Below are 22131 nucleotides of genomic sequence, written 5' to 3'. Positions count from 1 at the left end.
ACGATGCAATGTCAGATGGAATATTTTCACAGGGTATTTGATACCAGTCCTATCTTCACTTTGTGCAAGGTTTTTGTCATAAAATGGGTAGGTGCTCTTCCGGGTAATTCGGGCGATTCACAATGCAGTGCGCCACCAAGAGTTTGCCACAGAGAGTTCATTTTTTCCTGTGCATTGTGGGAGATGGTCGACAAATTCGCAGCGCGGGACATTTGAAATTGTTCGTTTTTCCGGTCCGTAGTTTCATAAGCCTATGATTCGAGGATATGTTTGCCCTTTTCTTTTCTTTTTATCAATATGGTGATTTTTGGTTAGGTGGCAGAGCGCTATGCCTAAATCTATAACAAATTAGCTCAAATTGTCTACTGACACTCCTCCAAATGGGTCATGTTTTGTCGACCATCAACTTGAAAAGTTGACTCTCCATGGCAAACTCTTGGTGGTGCACTGCATTGTGAATCGCCCGAATTGCAAATGATCCTACTGGTATGTGGCTTTAACAACCAGTCATAAAGCTTTTTATTGATAATGCTGCTTTGTATTTTCAGCAAGCCGACTGGTATGTTGAGAGGCCACAATGCTCCCATCTTCTCTCTATACATTGCTCCCGATGAGAACAGAGTCTACAGCATATCACAGGACAAGACCATTAAGGTAAGCTGGCAAACTGATCCATTTCAAGCACTTTGTTTTTTCTCTGTTCGGCCTTTTTTTTTTTTTTTTTTATAACCTGGATTATGGATCTGCAGCCATAAAAAAAGTTTGAATTTCTTCCCAAATTTTACAGAAACTCGATTCAAAGACCATGTCATTTCTACCAACGCTCAAGAGTAAAGGCCACAAAACTCTCTATTAATAACTCCCTACTTATTTTTATTAAGTAGAGGACCAAGTCCGTCAAAATCCATCACTGACTCTGCTTCACATAATGCTTCAGGAACAAATCCGTTAAAATCCAGCACTGGTGTTAGCGAATTTTGATTTTGGTACACATATCTTATCTGCCAAATCACCCAAAACGAGTGCATGGAGAAATTGACGGTAGGCCCCTATCCACATCGTGTTTTGCTGGCAAGTGCCAGCAATTTTAGACCTGTTTACTGGTCTGCAACCATAAAAACTTGACAGTCAACACAAACTTAATTGACTGCTGCTTAATCTGTGGTTTGACACCTTAGTAATTGATCCTAATTGCACGGTCAACATTGGGTAAAATGGGATTGACTTGACCACTGGTAATGGGATCCATTAGTGTGGTTTTTGTCAGTGTGTCATGCTAATTGGTAGTGGAATTAAATGGGGCTGGAAAGCTTTTGTAACTCATCCTTGTGGACTTGCTTATTATGTGTGATTTTTATTTTTAACAAATCTTCAAGAGAAACAAGTAAATACTCAATGAAACGACCTGTTTTTCTTAAGTGTCAAAGTTAAGATTTTAAGGGGTTGTTTTGTATTCCTAATTACAAAATCAACTTCCAAATTTTGCACATTTGTTTTGGAATTTGTAAACCTTACAGTTTTGCAAAAAGATAATAAAACAGTATTTTTGTAATTTTCAGAAAAAAATCTGTTTCCATCTTGTTTATATTTTTTTTACCATTTTTTAAAATACTTTCCCTGGACTTGACTGTCTCTAGCTGTTTATACTCCAACATAGGGCTTTGTAGATACAAACTGGCTTTTAAGTTTTAGTTGCTCAGGCAACTTTAGTTAAAGATGCATGGTGCCCATTCTATTTTCGAGTTTCATCCTGAAAAATAGATTCCAAAACTCTATTTTTTTTTGCAATACAAAAGCTATTCACCTTTGAGTTTGAATGAGAAATCGACAGAAAAAAATTGGCCCGAGTTTAGTGAATATTGAATTATTACTTTACAATTTCAAATTATTGGATGCCAAACAATAATTCTGTTCCCGTGGGGTAGTCTGGTTCCCGCCCCACAATCAGTATCGATTATGTGTGGACCGGGAGCCAGTCTGCTCTCAAAGCAAGGGCTGAAGACGTTAAAAACAAAAACCTGAAAAAAAACAAGGTTTTTGAGGTTGGAATAAAACATACAAGTTGAACAATTATTAAAAGAAAACAAAACAAATTTTGTTGCAGATCATGGGGACCACAATGTTAATTGTTTGCCATTTTCCCTTTGTCCCACCCATTTTTTTGTCCATCAGGTTTGGGACATCAAGGACCAGGTGTGTATGCTGACCATCCGCCCCAAGACCCACAAAGTGCGAGGGGACCTACAGGCCTGTCACTACAACAAGGTTGCCAAGGGATTCGCCATCGCAACAGATCAGATGGCTCTACTCAGTCACAGATCAAAGTAAGCTCATTCAAATTTGTAACCCGTCACCACAAAAATGAGCTTCAAGTTGCAAATTGCCATTTTGCAGTACAGTGGGGCATAGCAAATTCAAGCGGTGGTCATTTTGCTTTGTTTTCAGATGAAACTTAATTTGTAAGTCTTGCTCAATCTTCCCCATTTTTTCCCCGTTCTATGATGCATTAAAACCTGTTTTCATACCGTTTCATTTCTCGACTGTTCATTCACCGTAAAGGTCACACAACAGCGGGATTTTATATCCTACTTTCTCAAAAATTAGTTTTACAAGTTAAAGTTGGTGCTTCAAATTTCCTTTCCTGCACTCAGAGCCACCAAATGTTAAATACTACCGGGGCATTTGAAAGCTTCTATTATAAGCAGAATCCAGAAATACAGATATCTCAATTCTTCAAAAATCTTACTTTAAGCTCATTTTGTGGTAACGTGTCACATATCTTACCGGTACTTTATATAATTTTACACTTCAGATTGGCATTTTAGATATATGCACTACACCAGAATGCAATTTAGAGCAACTCTATTGAACCACATACAATTTTGTTTTAGAGGGGCAAACTTTATGTACTAATTTTTCATTGACTGGACTCTGGAGTCATTTTGAGTGACTTCAACAGTCAATTTTTTTGCGTGTAGTTGCACCTAATTGTTTCAAACGTTAAACTTACTTTCAGAATAATTCAATTTGGCGTGACTCTTGAATGCCATTGGCAAAGTTTTCTGGAAACTAAATTGTGTTTTACTTTAAATTGTGCCTTGCTTCATATTACAGAATTTTTTCCCTTGTATTTGAATTCATATACGAAATAAGTATCTGACTATTGTCAGTGATGGTATTTTGTTGGTTATCGTATACTCTCTTCACAGATGAAAGCTTTTAGCAGTGAGGTTTGAAATCAATTCAGGATTTCTGTCTTGTGTCTTCTCTAGAAATGTTGAATGGAAGTTTCAAACAGTTAACAAAAATAGTAATCATGGTGATGTTTGAAAAATATTCAACCAGTACAACAATTAAGGAAAAGTAAATTCACGAATAGTTAAAGGCCTGGTGGTTAAAATTGGAAAAGTATGGTCCCGTCCTGTTTCTTCCCTGCAGTCGTATACAACAGAATGGAGAAGTTGCCTACTCACACAAGGAACCAGTCCACTGTGCCAAATACAACCCCAGCTTCAAGCACATTGTCAGCTGCTCGGATGGATCGGTAAGCCCCACTCCCCACTCCCACACCCCCTCCACCCCAACCCCTACACCCGCACACTGCCACACCCTACACCCTCTTCCCCATTCCATCTATTTAAGTTCTCGTTTTATCATCTACATGAACTTAGGCCAAAAAAAAAAAGTCTCCGGTTTCTGGTATGGAGCTTGCCCAAAAAGTGGTGCGGCGACGTGGTTTTTTTTTTTTTTAACCTGTTTTTTTTTTGCTTCAAATGTCGGCTGATGACTGCAAATGGTGCCCGACTAAACTTAGTGCAAATATATGGGAGTTCAGAGAAGCCACATAAAGCTTATTCTCGATCATAACCCCATATTAAAACACATTAAAATTGTGCAGCAGCAGGATCCCAGTCAAACCAGTGAGTTTGGCGGTTTAGAGACATCATCTTTCACAGAAAAAAAAACTTTTTCATTTTGCCGATGCGCATGGCTACGGCGACGCGCGCGCATAGGCCCTACCAGAAACCGGAGACTTTTTTTTTTTGGACTTAAGGTCTTTTTTTTTTATCAGATTTGCTTTATAGCAAGAAACGTCTGCCAAGCAAACTTTTAATTAAACTAGTCACAAATCATTTTATACATGTACAAGCACAGCATTTAAAGGTAGAGTATATCATTTGTAGCTATCAAAAAAGTAACTGACGAAATTATTGTTAAAAAGCATACTTGGTTTAAAGATAGTAATGGCAATAAACTCCCTGTGAAACTATTCTTTCTGGTATGCTGTCATTTTGAAGAAAACAATAAAAGAAGGTCATTTCCAAAGATGCGTCTAAAGACGCATTTTTTGAAATTTCCGTTAGTAGTTCATTTTTAATTCGGCGAAGCTGTGAATGGGTGCGTGCAAGCATTAAAACGACGCACACGCTTGCAGTTGCTATAATTCATCGGTTCAGTGCATGACATCGAGTAGCTGCAGTCAGCTGAAGGAGAACGTGTCCCAGACGCCGATTTCCGGCGCAATTGAAAACACGACTCGGCAAATTTTGAATTGAAATCTAGATCATTAAATATTGTTTTCTCGGAATATACACAATGTACAGCATACACTGAGCTAAACCTTCATCAGGCAAATGATATTACCTTTACAATTTGACTGGTAATGTGTAAGGATCCTTGTTTGATCTCAGTAAATGTTTACGTCAAGCATCTACCGGTATATACACAATGTCCATGAAGAGTTAAGTGTTGACGGTTAACTTTTAACTGTAATTTTTGTGTAAATATCCTAAAGAAACAATGTTACCAGCACACATCCATTATGACAGTGAAATCAGGCTTAAAAATTGCTTTGACAAAAATGACCTAGCCCAATCAATTTCTGCAGCCACATGCACTCAGTTTGCTCTTTGAACGGTACAAAAAGTTTTCAGACAAATATTTGAAAATGGTCACGAAAAGGTGAAATTATACAACCCTCCGAAAAACTGCTTTGACAAAAATGACCAACCAGTAGCTGCCATATGCACTTAAGATGCTTTTTGTACAGTACAAAATTTGTTCGGACATATAAATAGGAAACGATCGATACAATGTCCTGTACCTGACCAATCCTGGCAGCTACACCCATCCCATGAGTATAGGGATATCCTTTTATAACTCGGGAGGATCACAGATCATGATTGATCTGATCGTGTTTTTGTTTTTTATCTTGTTCTTTCTCAAGCGATTCCCATCCCAAATCCCATTAAGCTGTATTGATTGGGCAACTGAACGCTATCATCTGCCCCATTATTTTTTTGTTTGGAGGGTGGTTTCGCCCCCTGCCTTTATCCTGTCAGTGTTAATCTGCTTGGAATAAGCTTCCTTTTGTGTTCAGACACTGCAAGTTTTTTGATGTCCCAATCAACCAATAAAAGCTTCTTGGAAACCGGTTCATTGCCCGAGTCACTAGGTGTTGTCATGGCAGGGAAGGGGAGGGGATCAGAAATGGAACGCTGAGAAACGTCCATGTTCTAGCTACCTACATATTAAGTAACAAGGTGTCTTTAGATTATCCTAAAACTTTTAAGCCAGTGAAAAAAACCGAAACAAGGCCATAAACTCGAGACAATGTATGCGAATTTATAACTAGATTGGATATTCAGGTGCGGATCTGAGGGGGGGGGGATGTCGAAACCCCTGCTCTCACAAAAAAAAACATTGTCGGATTTGAACAGCGCCCCCATTGGAAGATGGTACCAGCCCCCCCCCCCCCTTTTTCCCCCCTTTTTTTTAATTTACTGAGACCAAATATCCGGAGAAAAAAAACTGTCTACATTTCAGCACTGATTTGCTGATTAAAAGAGATCTGACGGGCCTGACCACCCCCCCCCCCCCACACACACACACAAATTCCTGGATCCGCCTCTGATATTACAGTTGATATTTTGTAAATAGCTAACTGTCCTCCACAAGTCTGTTTTCGTTTAAAAACTGCATCATCCGTCCACCATTTTGTTTTACGTTTATAAAAACATTTCGAGAGAACATCCAAAACCATTTGTTGAATACCAGACAACTGTTTACTGTGCTTAGAATAAATACATGAAACATGCAGTCACCAAAGTATACTATAAATACACATACAACGCATAGCACTGATATGTTTCATGGAATATTCGCAGGACGCACCGTAGCCGCACTAGTAGACAGGATGTTTGTGTCCCATCCTGAGCAAGCTTCTAACAGTTTCTTGGACTGTGTATTCAGCGCTTATAAAGCCACATGGTGAAGGGGCAGACCCAGTACTGAAATTTGACTCTCCCGATGCAAATTTCCATAAAAAAAAATCACAAACAATGCAAGTTTTCCTTTTCATTTCTAAAAAATTCCCCTTGCCTTTTTTTCTCCTTAGGTTGTCAAGATTTGGGATTTCGAAACTGGCAATGCTGTCTTTGAGTTCTCGCAAGCCCATGACAATAACGCCATCACAGCCATGACCTTTGACACTTCCAACCGGAGACTAATCACGGGAGGGCGGGATGGCAAGCTGAAGATATGGAACTACAACAACGGCCACTGCTTGAAGCGACTAGAAAGAGGTATGCCAATGGTTAAACAAAAATTTCTGTTCAACGCAAAGGTACAGTTTTGGCCTTACAATTTTTGGGATGAAATAGCAATATTCTGTTTTCAAATACAATTTCAAGACAGTTACCTTTTTACACAGTTCTAACACAATGTTAATGAATGCAGTATATAATTATAGTCAAGGCTTCAATTCAAAGCATTCCACATTTGTGGCAAATTCAGCAAACCCATTTCTCTTGTATGATTTTCCATTTTTCTTAATGTGTGAGCCTGAATTTAGAGTAAGAAAACTGACCATTTTAATTCAGTTTAATAAAAAATGATTTTTAGAAAACCTGCGAATGCAGTATTTATTTATTCACTTCGACATTTCTGTCACGGGTTGTGGAAAAGGTTACATAACCCATATAAAAATCCACAATCGCGTTAAAATATTAAAACAAAACACAAAAACTAAACAAAACATGAAAACTAAACAAGCACGAACCAAGTTCAATTCGAATAAAAAATGCAACACAGTTCAAGGTTGACATCAACATGAATTTGAGTATTAGTTTAACTCTTTAAAGTACGGAATTAATTTGCTTTTGTGAATTGAATCCAAATATTGGCTCATTAGCCATAGCGAGCACCATTTAAACCAGTTGCATGTATTGAAACACGGATGCAGTGAGCAAACTATTTTGAAAGTCAAGATCAGAACTGACTTTACCTAAGCCTTGTTAGTCAGTTTGAAGAAGCATTGATTGATTTTCTTTTGTGTTGAATTGATCTGACAGAGGATGATTTTGACGAGATCACGGACGTGACCTACATCGAGATGAACAAGAACCGGTTCATCATCTCGGTGGGCTGGGATCGTCACATCAATATGTACACTGATAACTCAGAGGACTTCAGGCACATACAGCACCCGCTGCCCAAATGGGCCGATGACTTGGTAAGTATGACATGTGTGCCTCTCCAATATGTCACACTGCATGCATCAGATGGACACGTCACTGCTGATTGGTCAAAACATCATGGGGCAGGTCTCAATGGATTGGTCTGTTGCTTTCAATTTCCACAGCTCATTTAAAAAAAATATTTTGTGGATCTTTTCATTTTTTTTAACCATGTAAATTTGTATATAAACTCTAGCTGGCAAATTCAAGAAAGTCATACCAGCAGTCAAAATCAATTGAGTGACTGTTTTTTAACAGTTGAGTGCTCCCTGCCTATGCTGTGACTGTAGAAGATTGATACCTGCTCTTTTCTGTTGATGGAATTTGACGTATCACTGTGGATATTGGAATATGACCTGACTGTTGGTGACTAGCCTATGTATAAGTTATGGGAGGGGAATTAGACTGAATATCTGACTTGTCTGTGACTGATCAAACAGTAAGAGGCATTTTATCCAGTGTCCACTGTTGTGGCCTTTGCGTGCCAACAGGGCAACAGAAACTACATGCACAGTATGTTAACCCTAACGTACCTGAATCCATCAAAATCCACGCCCCTGTTTCGGGGGATTTCGGCGGATTCAGGATATCTCCCTAGTGAAAAAGTTGGGGGATTTTGATGGATTCAGGACATGAAGCCTAGCGGTACTGCAGGATTTTGATGGATTCAGGATACCTCCATATTGAGCAACTGGGGGACTTTGATGGATTCAGGATCACAACAGATTTACTCCCGCCTAACTGGTGGATTCTGATGGATCTACTCACTGGCCATTGATTCAGGATACTTTCTAGTAAATATACCCAAGGGGTTAAAGGTTAAAGAAATGAAATTATGAAGTTTGTTTGTAATTCTACAAAGTGGTTTGAATCCACCCAGTGGATAAAGATGAATGTGTTCTTGGGCAAGACATTTTACGTAAATGGGTACCTGTGAGGGCATAGATGGGTGTTGTGTTTGAGTGTACAATTTGCACTGATATGGCAGCATCGAGCTGTCTACTTCCCAAAGAGCTGAGATGGTCTTTGGCCTGTTCAGTGAGCCTGACGTACAGGGGTCATAACATTTCCTGAAGAGCAAATGTTGGATTGTGCAATGGTTATAGACCATCATCATGTTGCGGCCATCGTAATGTTTTCCCATTCAAATCAACGTAACCAAAGCGAGGCTGGAAAGAAAAATAGTCTGGTTTCATTTTGCACAGAAACCATTCTAATAATAATAAAAAATACCGGAGTCTTACAGTGCACGTATCTACCAACAAGTAGGTACTCGAGGCGCTGGACATTATGTCTGTTATTAAAGAAAGATAAATAAAGTCTATGAGAAATATGAGACCCATTATGTAGCACCTTATACGGGTTTACAAGATGCTGCGGCGCATATTGCAGCCACTGCCAAAAACACTGGGGCAAACCCTTCTCTTAGCGATAAGTGTTACTGGGTTCTTTAACGTGCATTACACAACACACGGGACCTACGGCTTTACATCCCATCCGAAGGACGAAGCAATAATGGTAAAGTGCCTTGCTCAAGAGCACAAGCACCGTGTTCCCACGGTCAGAATTCGAACCCATGTACCACGGCACCGTAACCATTGGACCACAGCACCCAAGTATCCTTCAGTACTGTTAATTGGATACAGGGAACTTGATTGAAATGGTTGCAGCATGATAATTCTATTGTCATTCTTCTATTTTGGCAGAGAGACGGGCATAAGGAGGACATTCTATCGGTGGCAGTCTGCCTACCCAGCTTACTGGCGACCTCTAGCTACGACGGCGAGGTCATCGTATGGAATCTTATATCAGGTCACATCTACTGCCATCTCAGGTCACCGGTACCGGAGAATTATGTTGCGCGAGAACGTAAGTCATAGTATTTGTTATAATAATTATTTCTTTGGGAATAATAATAATAATTACCCTGGATTGGACATTTGGGAGACATCCCCATAGACTTGTGCACAAAATTTTTCAAACTTAAATGTGCCCTAACCCAATATTCCCTCGTCCTTTTTCCACGAATTTCGATATGTTTACTAATTAGACCACGAGCAACAAATATGATCTAATTGCGACAGTAAAATTTTGCCTCTAAAGGGGGGCTGTGACATTAGGGAGACATGAAAATGTTCCCTAATGACCGATGTCTCCCATCGTGCGAAGAAAATACGATAACGTACGTGTCTCCGTAGTGGTACCTTTACACGTACGTATAATAGCCGGCATTTAGATTTTACGCCACAACTGGGTATCAAAGTGTTTTACAATTATTATTTTCACTGTTTCAACGGGCAAACACTCCTGAAACCTTCTCAACTCCCTGAGGAGCATACACGGCCGGTAGGCAGCCTTTTTGGCGCTCTTGGCCGTAATCAACCTCTCACAGTCACCAACACTGCCCTCACAGGTACCCATTTACTCCTGGGTGGAGAAAAGCAATGAGTGACAAAGCGCCTTGCCCAAGGGCACACGCACCATGACCCCAGGCTGGACTCGAACCCACAACCTGCAGAATTACCCGCAGTTCACGATTTTAATGCTCCAGACCACTAGGCCACGGCACTCCACTTCAGACGAAAAACAGTTAATTGGTTTACTTCAAAACCCTTTCATGTCTTAGATCGAAATATTCACTTTGCTTGAAAATGATCGATGGAATAATGTTGTTTTCACTACAGGTTACTTAGGCAGTGTATATATTATCATTTAACTTGTATGAAAACAATATAACTGGCATCTTCTAGACCCGTTTAAGAAAAACAAAAATTTCATTGAATTTTAGTGGATGGAGACAACAGCATCTGCAAGCTCCTCTTCCTGTGCACCAGAAAAGACAACAAAAATGCTGCTCAACTCATCGCCTCCGGCCCCAGAGGTAAGGGTCACAGGAGGTCATGACCTCATGTAAATGAGGTCATTAGAGGTCACAACCTCATCTAAATGAGGACAGGCAATGCCCACAAAAGCCAGTAACAATCGTTGAAATTTTGGTCAATTTACGGTAGTTTATTTAGTTCATTTTTTTATTGTCAAATGTCCTGCCAATTTTAAAAATATTTGATTTCGGATTGCCAAAAAGTTTTTTTATGATAAAAGCTTTTCGACTGGATTTCATTATTTATTTGTTATCAAACTTTTGGGTTCATTTGTGTACAATTTTGACTTCCTTTCAGGCTCTATCCACTTTTGGAATGTTTACAATGGTGGAGTGCTCTTCTCACAATTTAGCTCGGTAAGCTTCCTTTATTTCGCCTTGGGAATTGTTAAAGTTTTTAAAAAGTTTAGCATCTGAAATTTGACTGTAGTTTTCCTCCAAAGTTGGCATTAACATCTGCCTGCCTACTTTACTAGTTTGAAATGTAAATTAAAAGCATTGTTTCTTCCCAGAATCTTTACATTGTAATTTTACTTAAAGGGGCACTAGGTCCTGAAATCCCCGAAAATTTCATGTTTTGGATTGTTTACTTAGCCTATTTCAAACATGTGGTTGAAAGAAAACCAACCTAATGTCTTACCGTTCCCGAGAAAAGACGAAAAAAAGCCTGGTTGTTTGCATTGGACATGACAGGGTACGAATACGTTTTTCGTGTTGTTCTTGGGAACAGCGGTGACAAATCACCAATGCAAAAAGTGTGGTTTCTTCAACGTCCGCAAAAGGCGAACACTTTACGCGTACGAATGAAATCACAACTACCATCCAAACGGCTCGAATTTATGGGGTCGCAAAAGTGGACCCCGAAATTCGTTCTCGCACGCATAATACAGGAATAACGAAAAAACGTCCAGTTTTTAAAGGATAGTTGTGTGGATGTTTATATCCTAGTTTTTAATGTTCTTTCCGATTAACATAATCTCGTTCAAAGCGCGTTTTGTAGCCCAATTGGGCTGTTCCAGGACCTAGTGTCCCTTTAATAGTGATTGCCATTTCCCAGGTTTGCAGCATTGCTAATGTTGCTAGCATCGTGACTTTGTGCATGATCCCTGGCTACATGGCATGGCTTTATGGCTTCTGACTAGCGCTCCTCGAACAAAGACATTGATGAAATGGGGGAACCACAAACATAGGGCTGGATAGCTCAGTTGCTAGAGCACTGGAACGGCAATCCGGAGGTTGTAGATTCAAACCCCGCTCCAGTCAATTTTGTTTAACTTAAGAAATTAATATCAGTTAGAGTTAAGTTTTGACTCATCTGCATTGAAGTAACTAAACTATTCCCCGAGTACCAAATATTTGACTTATTTTTGTTTGTCTTGAGTCACTCTGTGGAATAAACCTTTTGCTCTTGTCTGCTTCAGTCTAAAAACAGTAGTGCTCCAGTCACCACAATGCAACTCACAGACGATGATTCCACGCTGTTTGCTGGAGATGCAAGAGGTTAGTGCGTGCTTACGGCAACGCTAAAAATATTAAAAAAAAGAAAATGAAAAGTTATCACTTTCCCAAGATATTGGAGAATTGAACTGTTCTGAGGCTCAGAAGAAAGTGAAGATCGCGCATTATGCTGTTTATATCTGCAATTCCGGATCTACCTTTAAAACAAAATGGAAAATACAAAAAAAAAAGTAAAGCAAGAAATCTGTTTTCATGTCATGTATGCATTTAGAGACCATACTCGGTGTTTACATCAAAATATCAAACTTAACCAGTTCACGTCGGATGACTTGTATACACGCAAAGGCTTTGTGGTATTCGGAACGGATGACGGATAAACACGCGACGAGCGAGGCCAGAAATATCCCTGTCTGCAACCCGCTCGCAGCGAGCGCGGCCAGAAATATCAGGGTGTGCTTCCCGCAGATGACGGCCTGAACCCGTCTGGCATCGAGGTTCATGAAAAACAATCCCGTGCCTGGGTCCAGTCAATGTCAAAATACCGGCGCGAACTGGTTAACTTTATTTTGAATGTTGCATTTGTATGTATGTAAATTTGGATAGGTACTTGATTCACTCGGACACTTGTGTTTTACAGTATTGTACATGTAGTCAACTGATTTGTATGGTCTTTAATTGCAGGTTTTGTAACAGCTTGGGACACAGAAGGTTACTGCCAATTTGGCAAAGAAGAGGAGCCACCAGCGTGTAAGTCTACCACTTACAATCTACTTTTATATTTTTGAAATTAAGAATTAAAATATTTTCTTATTCATAAGATGTAATTATGCGTCGGGATGATGTTAATCAATAATAGGTTTTTGCCCTTCACCGACATATAAACACTGTATACCCAGTGTGTTACCTCCCGAGTGAAAGTTAGAAAAATCACTTGGGTGGGACTTGAATGCACGACTTCCTTCTTTCGAGCGCAGATGTCTTACCACCCAACCACGGAGCTTCCGTGATCAGTTGGCTGGTTCAAATCTGATGTACATATAGCAGCATATACCACAATTAAATTATTCATAAGATGGAATTTTGTGTAGGGGTAATGTAAATCAAAAACTTACCTGAACTTATTATCAATATTCTTGAACTTATTATCAATATTGTTATGGAAAGCAGCATATTTTTTGACATTTGTCTTTTTCTTTTTCATTTCAGTACTAGGATCATGGAGGGCTCATATTGAGAGCATAACAAGGTATGAGTCAAACGACTTTGCTTTTGAACATTTACAGATTTGAGTCTCAGGAAACCGGAAAGCATAAGATTTGTCTTTATTCATTAGGCCAAAAAAAAAAGTCTCCGGTTTCTGGTATGCGCGTGCTTCGCCGTAGCCATGTGCGTTGTCAAAATTAAAAAGTTTTTTTTTTAATGTATGATGATGTTTCAAAACCGCCAAACTCACTGGTTTGACTGGAATCCTGCTGCTGCACAATTTTAACGTGTTTTAGATGAGATTAATGATCGAGTATAAGCTTTATGTGGCCTCTCTGGGCTCCCATATATTTTGCACTAAATTTAGTCGGGCACCATTTGCAGACGATTTTGTAATTTTGTAATTGCGCGTCTGGAAGCCAGACTGACGGAGCGATGGTCGTGTATCTGGAACCTGTTAATGCTTTTTAATTAGCTCAATATACTTCTGGAGCCTTATGGCCTTACTGAGGTCACCTCAAGCTGCACTCTGAAGGATATTTGGAGAGTTTTAAGGGGGATCGAAGCATCATCTGCAACATCAGTCGACATTTGAAGAGAAAAAAAAGTGGGGCACCACTTTTGGGCCAAGCTCCATGCCAGAAACCGGAGACTTGTTTTTGGCCTTGCCCAAATTTTATACTTTCATATTATTTTAATTTTTTGGTAGATAAACACCAGAATGATTTAGTTCAAACCTTAAAGAAATACATCATGCCAATTTGGGATATCCAATTTGTTAAATGCAATGCAATGTCAACTTCAAGTCAGCTTTCAACCTTTAACCCTAACCGAACTCAACCCATCAAAGCCCAACAGCAGGTTTTGTTGAAATCTGTTAGGATGGGTACAGTAGCCCTAAACTGATGGTCTTTTACACTGGGTTTGGCATACCTCCAGAAACTAAGTCCAACAGTGTGTGTCTACGATTTCCCATGTGGGTGTTGGAATTTGCCAGGATGGGTACGGTTCCTAGTAAATTATGCTAGGGAGTTCGGGTTAAAATATGAATTTGTAAAAAACCCTGTCATCTGGCTTGTTTCCACACACAAAAAGGGGAAGCTGCAATACCAAGCTCTAGTAGGGCACAAACAAGTGTAATGTTTATAGTAACATGAAATATGCAAACTATGCATCTTTGTGAAATAAACTCTCATGTTTTTGGTTTATTTTAGCATGAACCTGGTACAGTCTCACAATATTCTCCTTACCTCCTCCTTGGATTGCACCGTGCGGTTATGGACGACGGAAGGCCATTATATTGGTAATCACATTTTGGGTGATGTTATCTATTGGTTTAATTTCATGCTGCTGACACTATTACTGCAGTAACAGTATACTGTTGTCACCATTCTGCGCGAATTTCTTTTGAGAACTAGTAATTCAATGGTGCCCTGGAGTTCAATAACAGATGGTGAACTAGACTGTGTTCTAGTGAAAATAGTCAAACTATGCTCATACTTGGCTTTCAAATTTGAGCATGGGTGAGAAATGTCCTCAACTTCCAGTAATGTTCACATTATTTTTATCTCTAGGTCTAATTCAGGATCGTACCTAGGAGACGGGTGCGCTGGGTGTGTGGCCAACCCCCCCCCCCAAAGGAAAAGGTCCACGTTTTTGAAACACTCTTTTTGTCAAGTAACTCGCCTAATTTGCAACCCTAACAACTGTTGAGTAGAAGTAGACATTTCTCACTGAAAAACGCAATTTCACATTTAAAGAAAATTACATTGAAAACTGTAAAGTAAAGTAGAGGGGACGAACCTGTGTTCACAGGAACGGAGTGCCCATCTCTCTTTCGCTAGCGATTGGGCCAGACTTATATGCTGCTGTGGGGGGATCGCCACACCTCCTCCACAGCGAGTCTGTTACCTTACCTGCCCAGCATTGAATAATGCCGGTACCCATTTAACACCTGGGTTGAGAGGAGTAATTGAGGTCAAGAGCCTTACTCAAGGGCACAACATGAATGGCCAAGGCGGGGCTCGAACCCACAATCTCACGATCATGAATCCTGTGCTCCACCACTAGACCACACATGCCCTTGAATTGAAAATTGAGACGTACCATATTGTGAAAACAGTTTAAAAACACGTTGGTACACAGACAAGTTGACCAACAAAACATGTAACCATTGTGACTATGAGCTTTAGTGAGTTGGTCTGAAGTTTTAAGCCAACCCCCCCCCCCTTGAAATCAATGTATTTGCCTGTAGCTGGACTGTCTTAGAATGGACTGCAGAACGAGAGACATCTCACTGTCAGAAGCAAGTCAGCTGGCGTCCCACAGAAGTGTTTGGCAGGACATCATAAAGCAGAAGCCATCACACAGCCTGCTGGTGTGGAAGGCTTAAGTTAGGTGTCGGTCGGTGTGCATGTCACAACTTATTCTCTCCCCCCCCCTTTCCACTACAGGTACCCTGGGCCAGCAGCAGCCCTGGGACATCTACAACCCCTCCACCTACGCCCATCCCATGGTCCCCTACGACGTCCTGGTGGATCCGGTCAGCATGCCTGACCACCCAGTGCTGGACCTCAAAGTGTCCAACGGAGTCTTTGAAGAAGAAGAGGATGACGATAACCAGGAAGGGGAGGAGGAGGAGGGGGAGGAGGAGCCTAACGAAAAAGAGGCGGAGAAAGAAGAGAGGAAGGTATGAGAATGAATAGTCCATAGATCCTTGCATTGTGGATTGCCATGGCCTCGTTGTCTGGAGTATTGAACTCATGTTCTGTGGGTAGTTCTGCAGGTTGTGGGTTCGAGTCCAACCTGGGGTTGTGGTTAGTGTGTCCCTGAGTAAGGCACTCTGTCGCTAATTGCTTCTCCCTGACCTGCAGGGGCCAATTTCATGGCACTGCTAAGCACAAAAATTTGCTTAGCACAAAAAAAGTCTGGCTTATAAAAGCAGGTTACCAGCCAAAACTCCACGGGATGTATATTGCTCGTGATTAGTATTCAGCTGTTGTTTGCTGAGCATGAAAATCACTTGGATTTTTGGATGGTAACCTACTTTTATAAGCCAGACTTTTTTTGTGCTAAGCAAACTTTTGTGCTTAGCAGCATTGTGAAATTGGGCCTTGAGTAAATGGGTATCCATGAGGGCAGAGATTGTTATTGAACTAATGACCTTTTTCTCACAAACTCTTGGATAGCACTGAATACAGTATTTCTACAGTGCTCATTAAAAAAAAGTTCGGTGAAAGGCAAAATGACCATTAAAATCTGTTGGTAAATTATTAAGTTCCTGCAAGATCAAGCTAGATCGGAAAACAGAACTATATGGACTCAAGCAGGATTCAAGCCCATGCAGATTATCTGAAAAAGGTCTTAAAAATTAGATCCTTTTTAAATCCATATAACTGTATGAATATGTGAATAAATTATTTTTGCTGCATCGGAAGGGCCAGCCCACAGCTCTTGTGACTGTCCGAGTTACCGATTGACTGACCTTAAGTACCCCCTGAACGGTAAAAGCCCCAGTCACACAAATGTTCCCAGTTTGGAGCTATGGATATCCACAGTTTAAAATTCGTGATAAACCGTGGGAGTACCGTATTCATCCTTAGTACCTCCGTGGCAGTATCCGTCATCTTCCTTCGGTACTCTTGGAGGGGCTACTGTTCCAAACTTCCGTGGTGAATCGTCATGAAAATCAATCCGTAGTGCAACCATGGGACATCCGTAGGACAACCGTACTAATTTGTAGCACTATTCTTGGCTATTCGTACATATTCTTGGAGATTCGTAGCTCATTCCTGGTAGAAATCTCTACGAATTCGCTACGGATATGCCCGGATATGCTAGGATTCTTCTGCTCTGGTTGTACTACGAATATGTATGCTTCATTCGTAGGAGAACCTTGGTCATCCGTGGCCCAATCGCAGACAACTATGGCGTTAACATCATTATTCTTAGTAATACCATGGATATTCTTCAACAATCCGTCCGTATTCTTGACAAACCATGGCGTATTCGTAGAAAAACCTTAGGACAGTCGTGGCTATCCGTCCTGAAACCGTAGTGCACTCTTAAAAAAGTTTATTTCTCCACGAGTCTCGACGGTTCATCGAGATTGAGTGATTGATTCTTGGTAAACCGTGGATATTCGTGGCTCCAACTGTGAATGTGTGACTGGGGCTTAACAAAGGGTTAGTTGGGGGAGACAAAACAAAGACGCCATGGGCTTGTGCAAGTTGAATGTGTGTGCTTCACGCTATACACCCACAAACCAGAACTCCCATGCATTGCGTTTCCCTGCTACTGGGGTTTTTGAAAGTGGCCACAAAGTACATGTACACACATACTGAAATTTGTATCCTTGTGGAGTCGTTTCTTTGTTCTCGTGTACTAAAGTTTTCAAGTTTGAAATTGTACTTTCAAAATGCTTCTATTTTAACCAGAATTAATTTCCTGGGCTGAAAGTCGTACTTGATACCCCTTACATAAAATATTTCAATTGCGACAGATCAACACACCCTGGAAATTCCAAGTTTTTGAGTAAAATCCATATATCTATTTCGTGATAAACTTGTGGAGACGTATTCACCTATAGAAATTGCCCTGTGGAGACGTATACAATCTTTTGTTCCCTATTGTGCACATGTCTCCACAGGGTACCTTGTACCAGATCCATTTACTGTTAGTGTTTGTGTCCATAAATAATGTCCTAAGTTTGCAAACATACCGATCAACCTCAATTATGCACGCCTCATCTTGGTTTTTTTTATATATATCTGCCTTTTTCTGTCACTGATGAGAACTGTATCACACTCAAAAGCCATGTTCAGAAAAATGTTGTTAAAAAATTACATTATTGCGTTGTAAATGTAATTGTTTTTCAGAGTGACGTCATCAGTGTGAGCACCTTCATGACTGGGACCCAGTTCCAGTACGACGACGACACGATCGCCGAGGAGCTCAAGCAGAAGCCCTTCAACAAAGGAACTGGCAAGAGGTAGGAAGCTTTATCCCTGTACAGCAGGGCTGATTTCTTAGAGAGCTGAGGGGCCAATTTCACGGCGCTGCTAAGCACAAAAATTTGCTTAGCACAAAAAAGTGTGGCTTAGTAAAAGCAGGTTACCAGCCAAAACTCCATGTGATTTTCATGCTCAGCAAACAACAGCCGAGTACCAATCACAAGCAATATATATCTCATGGAAATTTGGTTGGTAATCCTGTTTTTGCAGAGAAAGACTTTTTTGTGCTAAGCAAATTTTTGTGCTTAGCAGCGCCATGAAATTGGCCCCTGCTAAGCACAGAAAGATGCTAAGCACAAACATTATTTGCTTAGCCAAAGCAGGTTACCAGCCAAATTGTCATGCAGTGTATATTGCTTGTAACTGGACTTGCTGTTTTTTGAAGTGTAGAAACATGAAACTTGGAACATTTATAGCTCCAAAACATACTGTTTCGTTATCAAATGAACTGTCTGTAACCAACACACTTTATCTTGGGCAAGCCAAATGTCAGAAACTAAAAAAATTGAAATAAACTGGAAAACACAGCAACAATGATTATTGAGTTGTACTATTATTTTTTCTTAATATTCTGATTATTATCACAGAGGTCCAAGTCTTGTACAAGGCATTGCTTCCTATACTGGGTCTCTCATAGCAAATGTTATATCACATGTTATATCTTAATTCTCTTGTTTAATTAATGACTTCTTTTTTGTGTGTACTTGGCTCATCAAAGGTTACGTCACGAAAAGCTCAAGCCGACCCCCATGGATCGTGGCGGACCCAACGCCTACCAGAACCTCAAGTGTTTTGAGCTGGCCGACACTCCCCCCATCTCACCCCCGTCCCGCTCCCGAGAAAAGAACGACGATCCATTTGGCTTCCAGTTCTAGGCCTTCCTCTATCCAAGGCGCAAATGAGTTTAATAAATAATGTGTGCTCCGCTTTTGCATGCATGAACAGTTGGTGTGGCTGTACGTAAAACAAAACATCATACATGTAACAGCAGTTGTGTGTGTGCAGCTGTGCATAATGGACCCTTCTTGCATATAAATTGACTAATCAGATTGCGACTTTTGATCAGCTGACCGCAGTACAGTGGCAGGGTAGAACTTGGTCACAAGCACTGACAAAATGTGGGCGGGGCTTAAGACCGAATCTGGAAAGGTCCATTTTGGTGCGACAATGCTTTTCTAGCTTTGGCAGATGCGACACCATCCCACAATGCAACAGGAAATTTTAAGTAATGGCTGAACTTCATGCTGAATACATGTGCTACACATGTGGCGCAATTTGCATGTAATTTTTTGTGAGCTTCCTTACAGTTTGTCCGTGTATGTTCACGTGTGTGCGAGTCTCATGACCCAAGCTTACCCACAATGCACTGGTAAACATTTTACCAAGCTGAAGGCCGAAAAGTTAGAATTGGGCGTGGTTTAATTTGGCTGAAATTTACCCAAACATTTGTGAGGTGCTCTGGCAAAATGAGACAGAACTGGACAGAGGTTGAAACGAGGGTTTGCGGGTATTAGAACAGAGAACAAAATTCGATCTCACAATCATGCCGTTTGTTGCACTTCAATCGGGCATTCTGTTGACGAGTTACGGCTGTTTAAAGTTCAAATTTATCGACATGTCAAAAAGTCAGGAAAAGGCCTTTAAAGTTTAGAGTTTTACAGTTGTGAAAATGAAAGATGCCAATTATTTTCCCTTCAAAACACTGACTTTTAATTCAAGATTTTAAAAAACAAATTCTATAAAATATGTGTAGTAGACGGATCAAAGTTTACAAATATCAACAAATCTGAAAATTGAAAAAAAAATCGACCCATTCCTTTTTCCTCCTCAATTTTCTCCACTTCGGCCTGTGCCCAGTTTCACCTCATTTTGCGAGAACGCCTCACATTTGTATATTTATTCCCTTTTTCACCCATTTCCATTACATAAAATAGCAATGATCCTTGACCTCCCCAAAATGTATTTATACTCATCCAACTTGCATGGCAGTAACTATTTTATGAAAACATTAATATAACTTTTCCGAGGAAGCAACAGGAAAGCAACACTGAAAGGTAGAGGTAACTTTTGCTCGAGATTAATTAAAAATATGAAAATATCTTTGTCTCGTGGTGGAAAAATTTTCCACTTTTTCACATTGCATGCCAGGTAACTTTTTTTTTAACATTGTGTCATTGTAAAACCATCCTCACCCATAATGCATTGGTAAACTTTTGGGAGTATTATGCGACAAGAAATGCAATTTGATTGGCTGAAACTTTCCATGGATGAATGCATGTGTGTGATTTTTAAATTAAACTTCTTTGAATGATTACTTTGAAGACAAATTTTATAAACTTAATGCAGTATTTGGTGGTTTGATAAATTTGGCTGAAATAGTGCATGTGAAGGGGTAAGTGTGACATTCCTAATTTGGTTGGAAAAAAAAATTACCCACAATGCCTAGGTAAACTTTTCCAACGTGCATGCTTGGCCACGTTATGGTGTGTGTTTGGTATTTGTGAGTGCTAACTCCCGAGCAGCCCAAATAATAGCTAAAACCAATCAACTTCAGGTTACATATTGCGGACATTTTTATAACTCATACATGAAGCATGGCTATATCTGATTAACTTTTTTGTAAAAATTAATGATTGACCAAGACATTTTCCAAATTATTGCATGCTGTAGATTTTCAACAACAAAAAAGTTTTAATTGAAAGTACCATCCTTTGATTCACTTCGTGTGATAACCTAATTCCTTAGCATTAAGGGAATTTATGTCAATTGCATATAAAACTGCATGACTTATGTAACATTTGTAACATAGCATGAGAGTGTACAAATTATTTTCTCTTCAAATAGTATTTTTTTTTTCTCATGTAAAGTTTGAAAAATCATGTTGAAAGCTGGTTTTTTTTTACGTTAGAAACATTCTGGGGAAGGCGCATTTGTGTACAAAATGAAAAGTGTACAGTTTGTGTGTTCATATATTTTGTACAGTGGAAAATTGCAATAATATTTAAACAAGTGAAATTAATAATTATGTTACTTTTCCTCGGAGGCTTAAACTTTCTCTTGTGAAAACTAACGCAGTATGCAAATAAGCCCTTTGAACAAAATCTTAATTATGCATTTTTTTTTTTAGTATTGTTTGAAGGTGTGGGCTTGAAATAGAGGAATTTATTATTTGAATTTGTATCCGATAATGTCATTTTTGTCATTTACTTTTTCACTCAGAATAATTCTCAAAATAAATACATCCTTCATGGTGTATTGCATGAGTCTGTGTGTCACTGTCTTTGCATGGGGTATTTTTTAATTAAAAACTGCATGATTTATTTCAGGAAACGCATTTGTCATTGACATCCTTTTTCAAGATTTATACGCATGAAATTTCTCAAGCAGCGTTAACGGCATAGACTGTTTTACGGATATACCGCCATATTTGTGGTCACATAAATCACAGTGGACATTTCAACAGAAATATGTTCATGCTCAGATTCAATGCCACGATGGGACATATTTCTATTGCAATGCCCCTTGAGATTACCACGTGACCACAAACATGGCGGTCTCCGTGAAAGGGTCCATGAAACTTCTGCACCGCATGTTGCATGTGTAAAAGTCTAACTTCACTGTAAGCACACATTTACTTGACCCTCTTGAGGTCTTGTAAACACTTATACACACACAAAAAGCCTGAAAGAGCCATCTCTGCTGACGAATGAAAGACATTTATGGCATAGTGATGCGATCAGGCTAAATGAGTCATTTGTCGACCCTGGTCAACAAATTTGAAAAGGGCACAATCTCAGCATTACTGCTGTGAAAACCGCATGCTGTTACCATCTTTAGTTCAAAAATTATGGAAGTCTGAACACCAAGATATGTGATAAAGTGATGTGATGAAGTGGCCCTATTTTGGCCTGAATCTCCAAATGAAAATTCCCGACAAACGACTCATTTAGCTGATCGCATCGCATATTCTTTTGACAGCATGATCGCTTTTCAAAATGCATGATTTCTGCCGTCACTTGCAAAGTTAGATGAGATAACCCACAAAAACTGCACTAACTGA

General features: G+C 39.8%; 1 protein-coding gene across 1 annotated transcript in view; it reads left to right on the top strand.

Annotated features, from left to right (window-relative positions):
• The window catches only part of LOC119734087 (WD repeat-containing protein on Y chromosome-like), a 47014-nt gene extending 25680 nt beyond the window's left edge, over nucleotides 1-21334 (top strand). Inside the window, exons 15-29 of the mRNA XM_038207452.1 lie at nucleotides 549-654; nucleotides 2173-2324; nucleotides 3439-3544; nucleotides 6398-6584; nucleotides 7353-7513; nucleotides 9224-9386; nucleotides 10306-10398; nucleotides 10697-10755; nucleotides 11820-11898; nucleotides 12538-12603; nucleotides 13063-13102; nucleotides 14274-14362; nucleotides 15513-15748; nucleotides 17937-18049; nucleotides 18790-21334. Coding sequence (XP_038063380.1) covers nucleotides 549-654; nucleotides 2173-2324; nucleotides 3439-3544; nucleotides 6398-6584; nucleotides 7353-7513; nucleotides 9224-9386; nucleotides 10306-10398; nucleotides 10697-10755; nucleotides 11820-11898; nucleotides 12538-12603; nucleotides 13063-13102; nucleotides 14274-14362; nucleotides 15513-15748; nucleotides 17937-18049; nucleotides 18790-18946 — 1807 coding nt within the window. The 3' untranslated portion in view covers nucleotides 18947-21334. The remainder of the gene's footprint in view (nucleotides 1-548; nucleotides 655-2172; nucleotides 2325-3438; nucleotides 3545-6397; nucleotides 6585-7352; nucleotides 7514-9223; nucleotides 9387-10305; nucleotides 10399-10696; nucleotides 10756-11819; nucleotides 11899-12537; nucleotides 12604-13062; nucleotides 13103-14273; nucleotides 14363-15512; nucleotides 15749-17936; nucleotides 18050-18789) is intronic.
• Nucleotides 21335-22131: the final 797 nt, after the last annotated feature.

The sequence above is a fragment of the Patiria miniata genome, unplaced genomic scaffold, assembly GCF_015706575.1.
Source record: "Patiria miniata isolate m_02_andy unplaced genomic scaffold, ASM1570657v1 HiC_scaffold_26, whole genome shotgun sequence".
NCBI lineage: Eukaryota > Metazoa > Echinodermata > Asteroidea > Valvatida > Asterinidae > Patiria > Patiria miniata.
The sequence above is the reverse complement of the archived record's forward strand: the minus strand, read 5'-3'. Positions and strand labels throughout refer to the sequence as shown.